Source organism: Schistocerca serialis, chromosome 7, assembly GCF_023864345.2.
Source record: "Schistocerca serialis cubense isolate TAMUIC-IGC-003099 chromosome 7, iqSchSeri2.2, whole genome shotgun sequence".
NCBI lineage: Eukaryota > Metazoa > Arthropoda > Insecta > Orthoptera > Acrididae > Schistocerca > Schistocerca serialis.
In genome coordinates, this window is record NC_064644.1 from 271073501 (window position 1) to 271092739 (window position 19239).

The following is a 19239-nucleotide window of genomic DNA, read 5'->3' on the forward strand; positions in this document are numbered from 1 at the left end:
GTAACTACCACAATAAAAGTCTAAGTTCTTCATCTAGAGATAATTATAAGCATTATCAGCGAAATCCACATTTGAGAAATATTTGCCATTGATATTTTGGATAGGTTTTTTTTCAAAGTGTAGTGTAGTAGGCCACAATGAACTGACCATTATTTGTAAATTCGCAGTCACCACTCAAGCCCAGTGAGCATTTACATTTCTTGATTACTACTAAAAGTGTATCTCAGTTAGTCAAAGCTATAGATCGATTGGCCCTCAAAGTACGGACTCGATCCAGCTCGTATTTCACAGCTGTTTCACGGCAATTGGAGTGAATTGAGTACAACAAAACTCTGGAATTGTTGAGATGTAATCACTGACGCGGACCTCTTCGCCTACTTATCGACAGGATGATTGAACATGTATGTGGACGTGAGGGAATTGTACTAGAGAGAGTCATATAGGGCAAAATCCTTACATTGCCGTGGTAGAGAGAGTCGTGGCGTGGCACATCAGACGAAAAAGAAAACTTATGAGGAGAAAAATGGCATTTCTCGTTCAGTGTCAACGCTAATCATTAGATCAGTCGTCGAACCCCTGCATTTCGTTACATTTTACACATTACTTCTCATTTTACGTTACTTTTGTTCTCAGTAATAGTGTCTGAAGATGGCTGAAGTATAAACACGTTATGTGGAATAAGAAAGCAACATGTATCCTTAAACAAACGATGCAGAATTATTCATGAACATTAATATGATTGCTGACTTATACCAAGAATTTACTTCTTTCATATCCGAACATACTATTGTACATGACTTCCATTCGTGTTTTAGGTTTCCAAACCTCAGTCGTTATAAATGTAACTCTTAGAGAATCACTTTGTTGACCGTCCGTCTCTGTGCTCGACTGTTATTTCCTAAAAAGCATTCTGTGAACTACAAATTTTTAGTCAGTGCCCTGTACACTCTTGACTCGTTCCATGGCACAGTAGTTTTGTTTCAGAAAAACAAATACATAAACTAAAAGTCGAATATTGCTAACAAACATAACAAGTATAAGTGAAAGACAGTGTCAAAGTTTATCAGAATTGCATTTATTATCAGAATTTCAAATTTTACATGCTGCAAAATTATATTCTCATCTCGTCACGGTCACCGTCGCTGACAATAAACGTGTCCACAGTATACCGATCGGCGGATTCAGTTGTATCAGCGACACACGAAGTATCAATGTGGCATGAGTCTGAAACATACAATTATTTCATCGTTATTACAAGATATCAAAGAAATCAATAGCACCAGAAAAAAATAGAGCAGAATTTTATTGTTTTTTTAACGAACGTGTGAATTGTCTTTTTCCTACTAAAGAAGTAGTTGGTGAATTAACACACTGTAATGTACTCAAGGTGAATTTCTTTACACTGAGGGTCATTTTAAATTACTGGAGTAATTATTAAATGTCATTGGCTAGCTACGACGAATTGGAATGTGTAAACCTCAGCACCAGTTTCTACACCTACATACATATCCCGGGAGCCACGATTCGGTGCATGATGGAAGGTACCTTGCCACTCACTGCTAGTCATTCCCTTCCCTGTTCCACTCTCAAATGGAGGAAGGGAAAAGGACTATCTATATGCTTCCGCATGAATACTGAGCCCTCTTATCTCGTGTTCGCAGTCCTTATGTGAGATGTATGTTCATGGCAGTAGGGTCATTCGGCAGTCTGTCGTAAAAACCTGTCTCCCAAATTTTCTCAGTATCGAAAAGAAAGTGTTCCTCCCAGGAGTTCCCATTTGAGTTCACGCAGTATTTCCGCAAAACTCACGTCTCGATCGAATATTATAAATTACCTACAGGTAATAAATCCTGCTGCGTGCCTGTGAATTGATGCGACGTCTTTCTCTAAGCTGGCCGAGTGAGGTGGCGCAACGGTTACCACACTGGACTGGCATTCGCGAGGATGACAGTTCAGATTTGCGTCCGGCCACCCAGTTTTAAGTTACACGTGATTTTCCAAAATCGCTTAAGGCAAATGCTGGGATGTTTTCTTTGAAAGGACACGGCCGACTTCCTTCCTAATCGTTCCTTAATGCTAGCTTGTCGCGCGTCTCTAAGGACCCCCTTGTCTACGGGTCGTTAAACACTGCTCCTCCTTCCCGTCTTGTCACGGCTCAAGTGGCTCCCCTCGTCGGAGGTTCGAGTCCTCCCTCGGGCATGGGTGTGTGTGTGTTGTCCTTAGTGTAACTCAGTTTAAGTTAGATTAAGTAATGTGGAAGCCTAGGGACCGATGACCTAAGCAGTTTGGTCCCACAGTCCTTACCACAAACTTCCAAACTTATGATCACATAATGCTTGAAACATTATTCGGATCTGACACAGCACAGCCAAAAAACAATTGTATATTGAAGTTGAGTGAAATTACAAAATAAAATCGATTGATTTTTAAAAATTGTTTACAAAAAAAGGATGAATGCGGTTCAAGCTCCCAAAAATGCTTTGTGATATTATTGACCATGATGAGGATAGTACAATACGCACAAAACTGGATACAGTGTTTTCTGTCTGGAAATTTTGATGTCAAAGAAGGACCTAAGTCTTCTCAGGAAGTCAAAAGACACATTAATGGAATCACGAGAAAAGTTGGAGAATACCCTCACATTAGCAGCTGTCGTCTGTAACAAATTGAACGTTAATCACGAAACGCTTCTATATTACAACGGTGTGCTGAAAAGTAGTGCTCCTGCATTTTTTCATTCTGTCCGCAATGTCGGTTGAGGTATTACACGTCATGCATATTACTAGGTCGACTTTCCCGCTTCGGAGACGCAAGCTGCAACCTTCTGCTACTAGAAGACTCCGAATTCTAACGTGTGTAACATGGCGGTGTGTGACGTAACACTGTCGGTGTGTGAGAAACAGCGTGCTCTGACCGAGTTTGTAACCGAAGAGTTCGTCCACACATGCAGTACCCTGTCCTTCAGCGTGACAATGCCAGACCACACATGAGTGCTGCGACATCTGCGACAGCCCGATGTCTTAAGCTCACTGTCATCTGTCATCCACCACACAGTCCCAACTTGGCCCCATCCGATTTTCGTCTGTTTCCAAAACTTAAAGAACGCTTTGGAGCACTTCACTTTGTTAGTGATGAAGCGGTGCAAGCAGAGGTGAGGTTGTGGCCGCGTCAACGAAGTCAAACATCCTACAGTGACGGTATCAACAAACTGGTCTCTCATTGTGAGAAATGTGTTCTTCAATAGGGTGACTATGTTGATAAACAAATATGCATACGTGGAGAGAAAAGAAACAGAACGGTGATAAAGTTTGTTTTACTTGAAAAGCATTAATGGTTTTCACTTAAGAAATTCAGAGGAATTAATTTTCAGCACTCTCTCATATATAGATATGACTGCATATTAAAAACTTGACTTCACAAGATCTGATGGTTGATTGCAGTTCCACCTGCGATAGATAGATGAAGCAAGAAGAATTTTCACAATTTTTTGAACTGCTAATTATGGGCGGAAAAATTTAGCCACATAAGACATGTATGGAGAAGTTGGTCATCGAAATAAGGTGAATCTCTGCGAACGACGTCTCAGTACATTTTCTCGTTGTGAACGCAAAGTTTTCTTTCTGAACTGTGTTGCCAAAAACCTGGAAAGCTTACACCAATCACTTCTGAGAAATAAAATATTATTCGTGGATAATAATTGTGCCACACCCTCTTCTGTCACGTCAAGCGCTACATGCACATACATCTGGTGACCCCTAACAAATCGAGAGGAATTTTTTTCAAGTCGATACCTCCAGTTGAAATTCTTCATCATCGCAATAGAAATCTCTTACAGGTCCAACGTTGACTTTTAAACAGGCTTTTCAAAATGACATTCACAGTTCCTCCTTCTGAAATAACAGATATAGGCGACCGGATTACGTGATCGCCTGAATAACTGCAAAGTGGCATGTATTTAATTTGATAAGCGTTCTTTCAAATGGAACCTCTCTCACAAAAGTCAGCTTTAAAATATGAGAAAACTGTCTTTAAAATCCGCTCAATATAATGTTTTAAACATAAAGTAGATCTACTATTCTATTAGCTTCCATTTTGTAAGGACAGATAATTTGTATATTAAGCGAAACTTTCGATCTTGAGCCTTGAAAGTTGCAAATGTTAATCTGTAAATCTCGACTGCATCGAGACGAGCAAGCGTTTGTTCACCAATGCAAGTGTCAATGAATATCACAAGAATGAGAACGAAAGTCTTTCTGTTTCAGGGCTCTTCAGCACGTCGATAAAGATGAGATTAAATGATGAGGACCCGATCGGGAATCGAACCTGGAACCTTAAATCGAAAATCAGCAACGCTAACCCCCTTACTACGAACTAAAAACTTCTTTGCAAATGTTTTAGTTCTATAGAGAACTGTGGAAGACTGAAGTCATATACAAGTCCATAGTGTAATCTTATTAGTCATAAGCGATGTTTTTCGAAAACCTACAACTTTATCATTAATGATTTAATTTTTCAAGTGAAATTTTTTACATTGGTACGAGCATTCTATACGATGTCTGCGTGTGTGTTGTTCTGTTTCTCTTGCCCTACTGTCGTCTTTTTATGGTTTTACTAAATCGGAAAAAATAACTTCGAATTTATTAGCCGCTATTGTGAGAAAATAGTATTTCTTGTGTATCTTCTAACAGGTATAGTACCTCTTTTATCGGGCAGTTATTCACACGCATCCAAACTATCACCACGATCACCCGCACTGTTTTTTAACGTAAAATCTTAAAGTAGCACAAACAGATTTTAACCGTACTCTTTTCCAAAGACACAGATCCTCATGGACCAGACAGTAACTGAAACTAATGACAGCAGAGCAAAAGCATTAATGCTTAACTCCGTTTTCAAATTTTTTCTTTACGAGGAAAAATCAAGGCTTAATGCCCCAATTTGATTCTCGTACCGCTACAAAGATGAATGAAGTAGATGTTAGTGTCAACAGCGTTGAGGAACATTTGAAATGATTGAAAATGAACAAAGCTCCAGGGCCTGATGGAATATGGTCCGATTCCATACTGAATTCGTGGCTGAGTTAGCCCCTCTTTTAACCATAGGATACACAAAATTGGTACGAGCATTGTGTACGATGTCTGTGTGTGTGTTGTTCTGTTTCTTTTGCCCTATTGTCGTCTTTTTATGGTTTTACTAAAACGGAAAAAATAACAGTTGAAATCATTAAAAATGAACAAAGCTCCAGGGCCTGATGGAATATGGTCCGATTCCATACTGAATTCGTGGCTGAGTTAGGCCCTCTTTTAACCATAAGATACACAAAATTTCTCGCTCAAAAAAATATGTCTTGTTGTTGGAAGAAAGGACAGGTCACAATCAGCTGCAGGAAGGGCAGCGGTAGTGGCCCACGTAACTGTCGTCCAGTATCCTCACCATGCATTTACTGTAGAATCTTAGAAGATATTCTGAACTCAAGTGCAATGACATCTCGAACAGAATGTCCTCCGCCATGCTAACCAGCATGGATTCCGAAAAAATCGATTATTTGAAGCCGCAGTATTTCTTGACTTCTAAAAGGCATTTATCTCAGTACCATACCTACGATTATTAGCAAAAGTATGATCGTTTGGGATATCAAGAGAAATTTTATGACTGGATTGGAGATTTCTTGGTGGGCAGGACTCAGCATTTTACTTTGGATCGTGAATGATCGGCAGATGTTGAAGGAACTTCAGAAGTGTTTAGTTAAAGTTTTTACACCGCCAAAGGACCCTAGACCATAGTATGTGACATAAATTTCAACTTGATATGTTTACTCATTCTTGAGAAAAGAGGGTCTTAACCGACGGACCAAAAGACAGAGCATCGGGTAACAAATGACAAAATATTTTCCGCGTAATATAATTGTAGATTTGCAGTTTTCGGATTTTTGCTTTGGTTTCATTGTGAAACCTTGCTTTTTTGTCAAATTCCATGATTCTAGGGCAACGGGAAGAAGGATAGGTTTCGATGAGTGTGATTGCGAGTATTAGAATATGTGATATAAATGGCGATATCTGTCGATTGCATTGACTTTGAAGCTTCAAATTTTTATATCGCCAAGGGGCTGTAGACCTTCGTGTGTGACATAAATTTGAACTTTATATTTCTATCTCTTCCTGAGAAAAAAGGGTTTGTAACAGTCGAAAAGAAAGACAGACAGGCTGGCAACGAGGTGGTCCTATAGCAGTTGCGTTTTTACCGATTGAGCTATGGCACCTTAAAAAGGAGAGGAAGTCCCTGCCTGACCAGGAAATATGTCACCAATCAGGCAACCAACTGAACCTCTCTGTCCCTCAATGGCTAATTGAAGATGTAGAAGGATAAAGAATAATTCCGTAGCCCGACATGCCTGGCCCCGTGGCTCACCTTTGAAGCAGCAGACTCCCGGCGCAGAGCAGCGGCCGACGCCGCCGGCGCAGCGCATCTCGGGGCTGTCCAGGGGGCAGGGCGGCGTGGAGCGGCAGACGGCGGTGTCCGCGGGGCTGGCCAGCCGGCAGCCCATGCGGGGGCCGCAGCAGATGTGTGGGCCCAGGCACACACCCTGCCCTCCGGGGCCGCACGGCGCGCACCTCTGCAACACCAGCAGGCCAGGCTGTAGCCGCGCTGCGGCCTGTCTGCCAAGAGTTTAGAGGTGCACAAGTTCCCTCCTTCCAGCCCGCCTGCCCCTGTCTTCGCTGCAACCACTTAAGCAGCTCAACCTGTCGCGACGGAGAAACAAGAGAATCTGTGGACCGCGCAGGGTAGCCGCGCGGTATGGGGCGCCTTGGCACGGTTCCCGCGGCTCCACCCGTCGGAGGTTCGAGTCCTCCCTTGGGCACGGGTGTGTGTTCTCCCTAGCGTAAGTTAGATTAAGTAGCGTGTAACCCCATGCACCGAGACCTTAGCAGTCCCCATAGAAACTTACCACAAATTTCCACAGTACCTGTGTACTAAAGTACAAAAAGTCAAGTTGGGTTTCCGCAAGCCCGAGTTTCACGGATCCCATTCAGCCTGCCGCAGCTGCCAATAGGTTGCCCTATCAATGCAACGTGACTAGCCGGAATATGTTTGCGTAGGTAACTTCGCTGCAGCTCATTTATCATAACGGTGGGAGCAGGAAAATGAACAAACCAAACTTAAAGAAGGCTGAGGAGATAGTAAGTTCAGGGAAATATATGTCAGTCACGAAGCAGGGCCCAAGTCCAGGAGGGGAAAAGTTTTCGTTCGTTTCAGCTAAATCAATATGTGTCTCGCAATGCAGATTGTGTAAAAACTTACTTAACACGCATTCTGGAACCAAGAGTGTGTTAAGCGATGTTTGTAAATTTTACCAGCAGTTTCCTCACTCCATAAGTTTTTTGAAAAAGGAAAAGACGCAGTGGCTGACAAGTGTGTAGAAATGTATGCTAAGGTCATGAGGCCATTTAGTATTGTACACGGTGTTACAAAAAGGTACGGCCAAACTTTCAGGAAACATTCCTCACACACAAAGAAAGAAAATATGTTACGTGTACATGCGTCCGGAAACGCTTACTTTCCATGTTAGAGCTCATTTTATTACTTCTCTTCAAATCACATTAATCATGGAATGGAACACACACAGCAACAGAACGTACCAGCGTGACTTTGGTACAGGAAATGTTCAAAATGTCCTCCGTTAGCGGGGATACATGCATCCACCCTCCGTCGCATTGAATCCCTGATGCGCTGATGCAGCCCTGGAGAATGGCGTATTGTATCACAGCCGTCCACAATACGAGGACGAAGAGTCTCTGCATTTGGTACCGGGGTTGCGTAGACAAGAGCTTTCAAATGTCCCCATAAATGAAAGTCAAGAGGGTTGAGGTCAGGAGAGCTTGGAGGCCATGGAATTGGTCCGCCTCTACCAATCCATCGGTCACCGATTCTGTTGTTGAGAAGCGTACGAACACTTCGACTGAAATGTGCAGGAGCTCCATCGTGCTTGAACCACATGTTCTAGCAGCACAGGTAGAGTATCCCGTATGAAATCATGATAACGTGCTCCATTGAGCGTAGGTGGAAGAACATGGGGCCCAATCAAGACATCACCAACAATGCCTGCCCAAACGTTCACAGAAAATCTGTGTTGATGACGTGATTGCACTATTGCGTGCGGATTCTCGTCAGCCCACACATGTTGATTGTGAAAATTTACAATTTGATCACGTTGGAATGAAGCCTCATCCGTAAAGAGAACATTTGCACTGAAATGAGGATTGACACATTGTTGGATGAACCATTCGTAGAAGTGTACCCGTGGAGGCCAATCAGCTGCTGATAGTGCCTGCACACGCTGTACATGGTACGGAAACAACTGGTTCTCCCGTAGCACTCTCCATACAGTGACATGGTCAACGTTACCTTGTACAGAAGCAACTCCTCTGACGCTGACATTAGGGTTATCGTCAACTGCATGAAGAATTGCCTCGTCCATTGAAGGTGTCCTCGTCGTTCTAGGTCTTCCCCAGTCGCGAGTCATAGGCTGGAATGTTCCGGGCTCCCTAAGACGCCGATCAATTGCTTCGAACGTCTTCCTGTCGGGACACCTTCGTTCTGGAAATCTGTCTCGATACAAACGTACCGCGCCACGGCTATTGCCCCGTGCTAATCCATACATCAAATGGGCATCTGCCAACCCCGCATTTGTAAACATTGCATTGACTGCAAAACCACGTTCGTGATGAACACTAACCTGTTGATGCTACGTACAGATGTGCTTGATGCTAGTGCTGTAGAGCAATGAGTCGCATGTCAACACAAGCACCGAAGTCAACATTACCTTCCTTCAATTGGGCCAACTGGCGGTGAATCGAGGAAGTACAGTACATACTGACAAAACTAAAATGAGCTGTAACATGGAAATTAAGCGTTTCCGGACACATGTCCACATAACATCGTTTCTTTATTTGTGTGTGAGGAATGTTTCCTCAAAGTTTGGCCGTACCTTTTTGTAACACCCTGTATAGGCAAGCATTGATTCAAATATAAAAAAAAATATCACTCCGTGGATATCAAAAACCACATTCTGGTGGTATGCAACGTAGAGAGAAGAAACTTTAGTATGAAAGAAAAGCTTCTTCTTTCAGATATGTAGCTTTCAAATCAACATAAAATGGAAAACGAACTCCATGTTTGCTAAAATGCATTCGGGGAATTTAGAATGAACCTTTTTTCAGCGAACCCGGAATATACATTCTGGAAAAAGTAATTAAAATTGCTATAACTGGAATTAGCCAAAGGCCTTGCCGCAGTGGTAGCTCCGGTTCCTGTCAACTCAGTGAAGTTAAGCACTCTCGAACTGGGATAGCACTTGGATGGGTGACCATCCAGTCTACTGAGCGGTATTGGCAAGCGGGGTGCACTCAGCCCTTGTGGGGCAAACTGAAGAGCTATTTGATATTGAAGGAGCAGCTCCGGTCTCGTAAACTGACGTACGGCCTGGAGAGCAACTCCTCCATATCCACATCCAGTGACGCCTGTGCGCTGAGGATGACACAGCAGCCGGTCGGTACCGTTGAGTTTCAAGGCCTGTTTGGGCGGATTTATCTCTTTTTTTTTTTTTTTAGCTGGCTGAGGCACACTGAGGTCACAGAAACTAGGCTTCCAAAACTTTACTTCATTTTGCCTACCAGTGTAATAGACATCTTCAGGTTCTTAGGAAATTCAACTTTCAGAAATGGTTCTGCTTATTACAGAAAACATGCATTAGAGATGACCAGATGATGCTTCGAATTGAGAATAGCCAGTAGAACTCGAAAAAAATTGAAGTTTCACAGATTTGTTCATTTCGAAATAAATAAATAAAGCCGAAATACGCTGAAAAGGAAGAAAATGACAAATAAAATTCACCATTTTCTGGCTTACAATGACCCAAAATGAACATATATTTCATTGAGCTTCATGTTGTGCTAATTGGGTACGAAAAGACTTTTCGTTAATGCCGAAGTCTGCTCATAACACTGTAATGAAGGCGTACAGAATAAACTGCTACGTAGCGTGGCGCAGTGAGAAGATGAGCGGGCAAACTACCCGTTCTGCTGATAATGTGCAGCAACGTGTCTGCCTGGCTAATAGACAAACATGAGCAGGTTAAAAGCGGAATGTGGACACTTTTGGAAGAGTCTGAAGAGTGGGGACAGAATATTCTATCAACTGCCAATGTGCCGACCACACTATAAGCGTGGGTCCACACACGCGCTTTGGCTTTTGGTCTCACATGTCGGCACTTCTGCAAGAAGAGTAGCCCACACTATAACCATGTAGCACAAACACTACTGCTTTCTGCTACAGCCATTCTGTGAAGAGAGGTGGTGGGATTATTCTGCCAGTTGCAATGTGCGGTACAATAGTTATCTAGGTCCCAGCACAAAAAGCTCACCTCTGAATATGTAATTGATCATATTACACTAAAACTAAACTCCACTCGAACAGGCCAAGAAGGCCCAACAGTACCGACCGCCGCCGTGACATCCTCAGCCCACAGACGTCACTGGATGCGGATATGGAGCGGCATGTGGTCAGCACACCGCTCTACAGGTCGTATGTCAGTTTACGAGACCGAAGCCGCTACTTCTCAGTTAAGTAGCTCCTCAGTCTGCCTCACAAGGGCTGAGCACCCCTCCTTGCCAACAGCGCTCGGCAGACCAGATGGTCACCCATCCAAGTCCTAACCTAGCCCCAGCGCTTACATTCGGTGATCTGAGGGGAACCGTGTTGCCACAATGGCAACCTCGTTGGCTGATCATATTCCAATGTCTGACCAAAAAAAATGAGCACCCAGAAGACATGGTCAGTTGTCAGTGTAACTTCATACATGTACACACCATCATCAGGTACATAAATGATTAGAGTTCCAATTCTCTCTGACCAGTAGAATGCTCGCCACAGTATATTAGTGTTGTTCGCGTTTAGTGTTGTTGTAGTGTCTGGCAGCGTGTATACCTGACGTGAACATTTTCAGAGTGATCACGGTGGCGGCCACGGAGATGTCGCGTACTCGTATGAGACAGCATTATCAGCACCCAATATGTTTGAAAGGGGCCTCATTGTCGGTCTCCATTTGACTGCCTGTTGCCTTATCTTAATGACAACAATCTAAAATTAGCAGTACACGCATCACATAGTGATGTATATAATGCTCACTACACAAGTCAGAATCAGACTGAAGTTTGTCATTGAGACTAGACACCTTCAGTGCGATCTCAGTAGATCAGGCTTGAGGATGAATCAGTCGGTTCGAAATTACTCGACAAAATACATCCGCTGCAACTGTGATAGATTTGTAATCAACTCTTCATTAAAGAAAAAGTTTCCTTTAAGAGGCATTCTGCCATTGTTAGTATGTCTAACTTTTATTGTTGAACTAGCAATCACTTAAACGTTTCAGTTCATATTACATAAATGTCCAAAATCATGATCGTATGTAGAAGGATCATTAATCTTCTAAGCAACGTTTCAAACTGGAGCCGCATGGAGTGGCCGTGCGGTTTGAGGCGCCATGTCACGGAGTGCGCGGCCCCTCCCGTCAGAGATTCGAGTCCTCCCTCGGTCATGGTGGTGTATGTGTTGTTCTTAGAATAAGTTAGTTTAAGTTAACTTAAGCAATGTGTAAGTCTAGGGACCGTTGACCTTAGCAGTTTGCTCCCTTAGGAATTCACACACATTTGAACATTTCAAACTGGAAATATTCGTGCTTTTACTCAGCATACAGTAATCACACACATGAGACAGTACCATTTTTGTACACTCGCGACTTCCACAAATTATTATAACATGATATGTATTTTGTGTTGCAGTTGTGGAAGACCATCAGTTGTACAATGGAATGATGCCAATAAAAATTTGTGCCATACTGGGACTCGAACCCGAATTGCCGGATATCTTACTATTGGGGTATCCGAGCATGATTTATAGACAGACCCAAACTTCCCCATCTTGCCAACCCTGTGTCTAGCCGTGAGTCGTTCTCGGATAGCCTAATGGTAAGGCAATCTCACCCCATAAGCGAGAAATTCCGATTCAAGTCCCAGTCCGGCACAATTTTTCAGTGTCGTCATTCCATTATACAGCATTATACAGCTTGCCCATATTCGCAACTGCGAATACATTTCATGTATTTCATAACGGCTGCAGTCGCCACAGTGCCTGTTCCATTAGGAACATTGCATCGTACTTCTGAACAACGCAGGCACTGCAATAACGTAATTATTGTAACTTCTGAAATAGTCACTCGTGGACTGAAATACAAACACCCGATGCTCTTTTTTTTTTTCATTCCAGACTGCAGCCAGCGACACCCTACCACTAACGTCATTGGTGTATTACGGTATCTCTCTACCGAGCCCAATGCTAACAATGCAAAGGAACCTCTCACTAGCTCGTACCGCATGTCCAATTCAAGTCTCCCCATTCTACGCAGTTCACCATTGTTGCTGAGTCACAGTCACGAAGTTCGACATTGGCCTCCGATCGCGGTCCTCTGGTTTGGAGCCGAGTGGAAGGCTTAAACCAGAGGCTCAGACGATTCTGCGGAGATCTGGGGTGCAAATTTCTCGACCTCCGCTATCGGGTGGAGAAATGTAGGGTCCCCCTGAATAGGTCAGGCGTGCACTACACGCAGGAAGCGGCTACAAGGGTAGCGGAGTACGTGTGGAGTGCACATTAGGGTTTTTTAGGTTAGTGAATTCCCTCCCTAGGCCCGACAAGACGCCTCCTGAGACGCGGCAAGGTAGGAGTAGGCAAAATGCAACGGGGAATAACAATATTAATCTGCTAATAGTAAACTGCAGGAGCGTCTATAGAAAGGTCCCAGAACTGTTCTCATTAATAAACGGTCACAATGCCCACATAATACTAGGGACAGAAAGTTGGCTGAAAGCAGATGTAAACTGTAATGAAATTCTAAACTCAGATTGGAATGTGTACCGCAGAGACAGGCTGGACAGTGAAGGGGGAGGCGTGTTTATAGCGATAAGAAGTGCAATAGTATCGAAGTAAATTGATGGAGATCCGAAATGTGAAATAATTTGGGTGAAGGTCACGGTTAAAGCAGTCTCAGACATGGTAATTGGATATCTCTATAGGCCCCCTGGCTCAGCAGCTGTTGTGGCTGAGCACATGAAGTATAATATGGAAAATATTTCGAGTAGATTTCCCCACCATGTTATAGCGCTGGGTGGAGATTTTAATTTGCCCGATATAGACTGGGAGACTCAAACGTTCATAACGGGTGGCAGGGACAAAGAATCCAGTGAAATTTTTTTAAGTGCTTTATCTGAAAACTACCTTGAGCAGTTAAACAGAGAACCGACTCGTGGCGATAACATATTAGACCTTCTGGTGACAAACAGACCCGAACTATTTGAAACAGTTAACGCAGAACAGGGAATCAGCGATCATAAAGCGGTTACTGCGTCGATGATTTCAGCCGTAAATAGAAATATTAAAAAAGGTAGGACGATTTTTCTGTTTAGCAAAAGTGACAAAAAGCAGATTTCAGAGTACGTGACGGCTCAACACAAAAGTTTTGTCTCAAGTATAGATAGTGTTGAGGATCAGTGAACAAAGTTCAAAACCATCGTACAACATGTGTTGGATGAGTATGTGCCAAGCAAGATCGTAAGAGATGGAAAAGATCCACCGTGGTACAGCAACCGAGTTAGAAAACTGCTGCGGAAGCAAGGGGAACTTCGCAGCATAAACATAGCCAAAGCCTTGCAGGCAAACAAAAATTACGCGAAGCGAAATGTAGTGTGAGGAGGGCTATGCGAGAGGCGTTCAATGAATTCGAAAGTAAAGTTCTATGTACTGACTTGGCAGAAAATCATAAGAAATTTTGGTCTTATGTCAAAGCGGTAGGTGGATCAAAACAAAATGTCCAGACACTCTGTGACCAAAATGGTACTGAAACAGAGGATAACAGACTAAAGGCCGAAATACTAAATGTCTTTTTCCAAAGCTGTTTCACAGAGGAAGACTGCACTGTAGTTCCTTCTCTAGATTGTCGCACAGATGACAAAATGGTAGATATCGAAATAGACGACAGAGGGATAGAGAAACAATTAAAATCGCTCAAAAGAGGAAAGGCCACTAGACCTGATTAGATACCAGTTCGATTTTACACGGAGTACGCTAAGGAACTTGCCCCCCTTCTTGCAGCGGTGTACCGTAGGTCTCTAGAAGAGCGTAGCGTTCCAAAGGATTGGAAAAGGTCACAGGTTATCCCCGTTTTCACGAAGGGACGTCGAACAGATGTGCAGAACTATAGACCTATATCTCGTCGATCAGTTGTAGAATTTTGGAACACGCATTATGTTCGAGTATAATGACTTTTCTGGAGACTAGAAATCTACTCTGTAGGAATCAGTATGGGTTTCGAAAAAGACGATCGTGTGAAACCCAGCTCGCGCTATTCGTCCATGAGACTCAGAGGGCCATAGACACGGGTTCCCAGGTAGATGCCGTGTTTCTTGACTTCCGCAAGGCGTTCGATACAGTTCCCCACAGTCGTTTAATGAACAAAGTAAGAGCGTATGGACTATCAGACCAACTGTGTGATTGGATTGAAGAGTTCCTAGATAACAGAACGCAGCACGACATTCTAAAATGGAGAGAAATCTTCCGAAGTAAGAGTGATTTCAGATGTGCCACGGGGGAGTGTCGTAGGACCGTTGCTATTCACAATATACATAAATGACCTTGTGGATGATATCGGAAGTTCACTGAGGCTTTTTGCGGATGATGCTGTGGTATATCGAGAGGTTGTAACAGTGGAAAATTGTACTGAAATACAGGAGGATCTGCAGCGAATTAACGCATGGTGCAGGGAATGGCAATTGAATCTCAATGTAGACAAGCGTAATGGTTGGTTGGTTGTTTCGGAAAAGGAGACCAGACAGCGAGATCAGCGGTCTCATCGGATTAGGGAAGGACGGGGATGGAAGTCGGCCGTGCCCTTTGAAAGGAACCATCCCGGCATTTGCCTGGAGCGATTTAGGGAAATCACGGAAAACCTAAATCAGGATGGCCGGACGCGGGACTGAACCGTCGTCCTCCCGAATGCGAGTCCAGTGTCTAACCACTGCGCCACCTCGCTCGGTCACAAGTGTAATGTGCTGCGAATACATAGAAAGAAAGATTCCTTATCATTTAGCTACAAAATAGCAGGTCAGCAACTGGAAGCAGTTAATTCCAGAAATTATCTGGGAGTACGCATTAGGAATGATTTAAAATGGAATGAGCATATAAAGTTGATCGTCGGTAAAGCAGATGCCAGACTGAGATTCATTGGAAGAATCCTAAGGAAATGCAATCCGAAAACAAAGGAAGTAGATTACAGTACGCTTGTTCGCGCGCTACCTGAATACTGCTCAGCAGTGTGGGATCCGTACCAGATAGGGTTGATAGAAGAAATAGAGAAGATCCAACGGAGAGCAGCGCGCTTCGTTACAGGATCATTTAGTAATTGCGAAAGCGTTACGGAGATGATAAATAAACTCCAGTGGAAGACTCTGCAGGAGAGACGCTCAGTAGCTCGGTACAGGCTTTTGTTGAAGTTTCGAGAACATACCTTCACCGAGGAGTCAAGCAGTATATTGCTACCTCCCACTTATATCTCGCGAAGAGACCATGAGGATAAAATCAGAGAGATTAGAGTCCACACAGAGGCATACCGACAATCCTCCTTTCCACGAACAATACGAGACTGGAATAGAAGGCAGAACCGATAGAGGTACTCAAGGTACCCTCCGCCACACACCGTCAGGTGGCTTACGGAGTATGGATGTAGATGTAGGTAAAAGCAGCAGGCGTTTCTGAGACCTGCCAGAACACCAAGATAGCGTACCTACTGGAGAACTACGCTTGGACCTCCCTTAACACGACCTTTCCATACTGCTGAAGAGGACAGACTCACCAAACCCGAACAGAGGGAAATGGCTTAACAGCAAACATAACGTGAAACAATTTGGAGAGAGTTAATAAATTTTTTAATTGTGTAAGTTGCGGGAAGTTTTAAGATGGAAACAGTAGACAGCGCAGCAAGTGAGAACATGGACGCCTTACGTGTTGCAGGCCGGCCCTCTTGCCCCCACGGGGACAGTTGGTGATGAGACAGGCGGCCGCGATGCTGACAGCTACGGTGAGCAGTACTGCTAGCTGGAACCTCATGGCTACTGTGTGCCGGACGAGTCGCGTCCACCGCTTTTATACCCCCACAGCCGTCCGGGACTGGAATACTAACGATGCCCACCGTCCAGGCCATCTTGTCCTCACTGCTTCCAACCCCCTCCCACATCCCGGTTTCTTTTCACCTCTGGACTACAATACAACCACTCATCCTCCAACCCTCTACATCCTTTCATCTGTCCCTTAATCTCTTTGCTTCTAAGCATCTTTCTACCACACACACACACACACACACACACACACACACACACACACACACACACACATACATACACACACAAACAGACGCACAAGCAATTTTCTTCCCAAAGTAAACAGACGTAAGTTCAGTCTCTAGTCCTGCAAGATCTTTACTACAGCAGTGCAGTACTCGAGGCGCAAGAAGTGAAAACTAGACGACTCTAACAGTGAATGCTTACGTAAGATCTTAGAGTAACATTCAGTTGTTGGATGATGTCAGTCCTTCATGTATTCAGTTAAGGATTTTTTTCAAGTACTGTTTTTTTCACCGGTGTCATAGTATAAGGGAGGGCAACCTGCGTACAGCCACTTTATTCGTTACTGAATTCTCTCGAATTTGCAGCAGTCAATGTCCGCGATTCCAGTGAACTGAAGACTTCTATGAAAAAAACTGCAATTCTATCTAAATCTACATATCTACATACATACTCCGCAGGACACCAAACGGTGCCTGGCGGAGGGTACACTGTATCATTAATAGTCGTTTCCCTTCCTGTTCCTCTCGCAGATGGAGCTAGGTAAGAACGTTTGCTTATATCCAGCCGTATGAGCCCTAACTTGTCGTATTTTACCTTCGTCGTCCTTTCGCTTAAAGTATGTTGGCGGCAGCAGCATCGTTCTGGAGTCAGGTTCAAATGCAGCTTCTCTAAATTTTTTCAGCAGTGTTGCCTGAGAAGAACTCCTTCCCTCCAGAGGTTGCCATTTAAGTTCCCGAAGCATCTCCGTAACACTTGCTTGTTGCTCGAACCTGCCGGTAACAAGTTTAGCAGCCCGCCTCCGAATTGCTTCTGTGTCGTCCTTTAATCTGACCTAGTGCGGATTCCAAATACTCGTGCAGTACTGAAGAATAGGTCGCACTAGCGTGCTATATGCGGCCTCCTTTACGGATGAACTGTACTTTCCTAAATTTCTCCCAACAAAACAAAGTTGGCCATTCGCTTTCCCTACCGCAATCACTGTGTGTTTTGGGTATTGTTAGAGGTCACACTCTTCGTGGGAAATTAGAACGAATTTTTGGTGCAGCCGAAGTTTCGGCTTTGATCAGCAGTCATGATAAACGCGACCTTTACAAAACCGAGCCGAAATAATGTCTTCAGTCTTTTTCCGTTGTTTCTCGTTCAGCCTCGCCGAGCTACAGAAAGCAACCTGTCTAACACCTTAGCACACAGATTCCATCGCCAGTTTTCAACACGTAAACACGGCAGTAATATAGGTACGTCATCCGTCCGCAATATCCGTTAAGGACGGCCCTCCCTTTAATGCACAACGGAATCACGATAGTAATTTACCATTTCTCCAGGTGAAAAACAGCAACACATGCAGTCACAGAGCTAGGAATTCGGCATTCCAGTTGGCGCTCTGCACAGTAATGTGATGCACTGGAGACCCGAGGAATATCTTGGTGCAGCCCTAGGCTGCTAAAAGTTGATTCCACCCACGAGTTTGAGAAAGGTGTTGAGAGTTTTCGCACACTTATCTAGCTTTAATGTGGCCCTAGAATAGGCTTTACCTATCCGAACGAAAAAATGTAACTTTCAAATAGATTTCGTTCAGTTTCAGTCGATAGTAAAGAAACAGAATCTACAAAAGTAAACAATAAATCCATTAGCTTTGACAGTTCCGAAGTTTTGCAAGCTACACTTTCCATCAGAGATGAATTAGCCTTTTTTAAGTTTATTTCATGTTTCTCCACTTCGAGGGGCGTTAATGTGGCATTTTTGTTCAAAACCAGCAGTATTTTCTCAATCGTTCTCATCTTTTTTAGTATTTCAGATTTTGAATTTTGCTTCACCTTGCATGCAGGCAGAATCAGCTTTCATCGCTGAAAACCATGGAGCGCCATTCCATCTACTAGGTGATCCTTTGACGACACCAGTCGAAGCGAGCACGTTGATACTGTGGTGTGAGTGGAAGAGGGTCTAAAGGTATTCGTGGCCGTAATCCCTCTGCTAAGAACTGAATCTCAACAGCTGATGTTGACACGTCTGCGGTCACAAGCCCTTCCATCCGTGCTGGACCTACCACTGCTGCCGTATACGACGATCCTAGCAGGTGTCTACACTGCGTAGACGTCCAGAACCTCCTCTAATGACCACGGACACCAGCATCGTTACAGTACGTCCAGGTTGTGCGGCAGTTCTCCGAAAGAACCATCCCGCCACTCAGAAGCCCACAGTTTGATCCCTTTCAAACTTGCTCAGTTGCAGGAAGCACGAGTTTGTCTCCGTGGTGTGGTTGCCTGCTCGCTTCAAACGTTTCCATTACACTGAGCCTTCTGGCTTTCCCTATTAAAGGCTAGATACAGATGGTGCTCTGGTAGCTATGCTGCTACACCATCTATTGGCGGATGACGTTGAAACCATTATCTGTACATCCACTGCCCCAAGGTGACATACACCGTCATTGGATCAAAATCGAAGTCGTCTTTCCAAATGTACTACTTTTTTCCGGCATTGTATTTTGACATTTGAAAGAGGAAGTTGATCATCCTGTAAAAAGATATCGCCGCAGCGAGAAACGCCTTTCATTTAATGATTGCCACCCCAGCTTGCTTATTATATCCGTGCCTCTCTCTCCTTTATTTCTTGATAATGCAAAACGAGTTGTCCTTCCTCACTGTCCGTCTCCGTCGCTCAGTGGTCAGTGTGGCTGACTGCTATGGGGAGGTCCTGTCTTCAGTTGGCGGTGCGGCCAGGTAATGTTCCTTGGTGGCAGGACTGGAATGGGTCGCACACCGCCTCGTGATGCTATTTGAGGAGCTACTTGAGCGAC

The 19239-nt window shown here is 44.0% G+C and overlaps 1 protein-coding gene across 1 annotated transcript in view; it reads right to left on the reverse strand.

Moving 5' to 3' along the window:
- Positions 1 to 1111: 1111 nt before the first annotated feature.
- The window catches only part of LOC126413007 (oxytocin-neurophysin 1-like), a 55932-nt gene continuing 37804 nt past the window's right edge, over positions 1112 to 19239 (reverse strand). The window contains exon 3 of the mRNA XM_050082899.1: positions 1112 to 1224. Coding sequence (XP_049938856.1) covers positions 1112 to 1224 — 113 coding nt within the window. The remainder of the gene's footprint in view (positions 1225 to 19239) is intronic.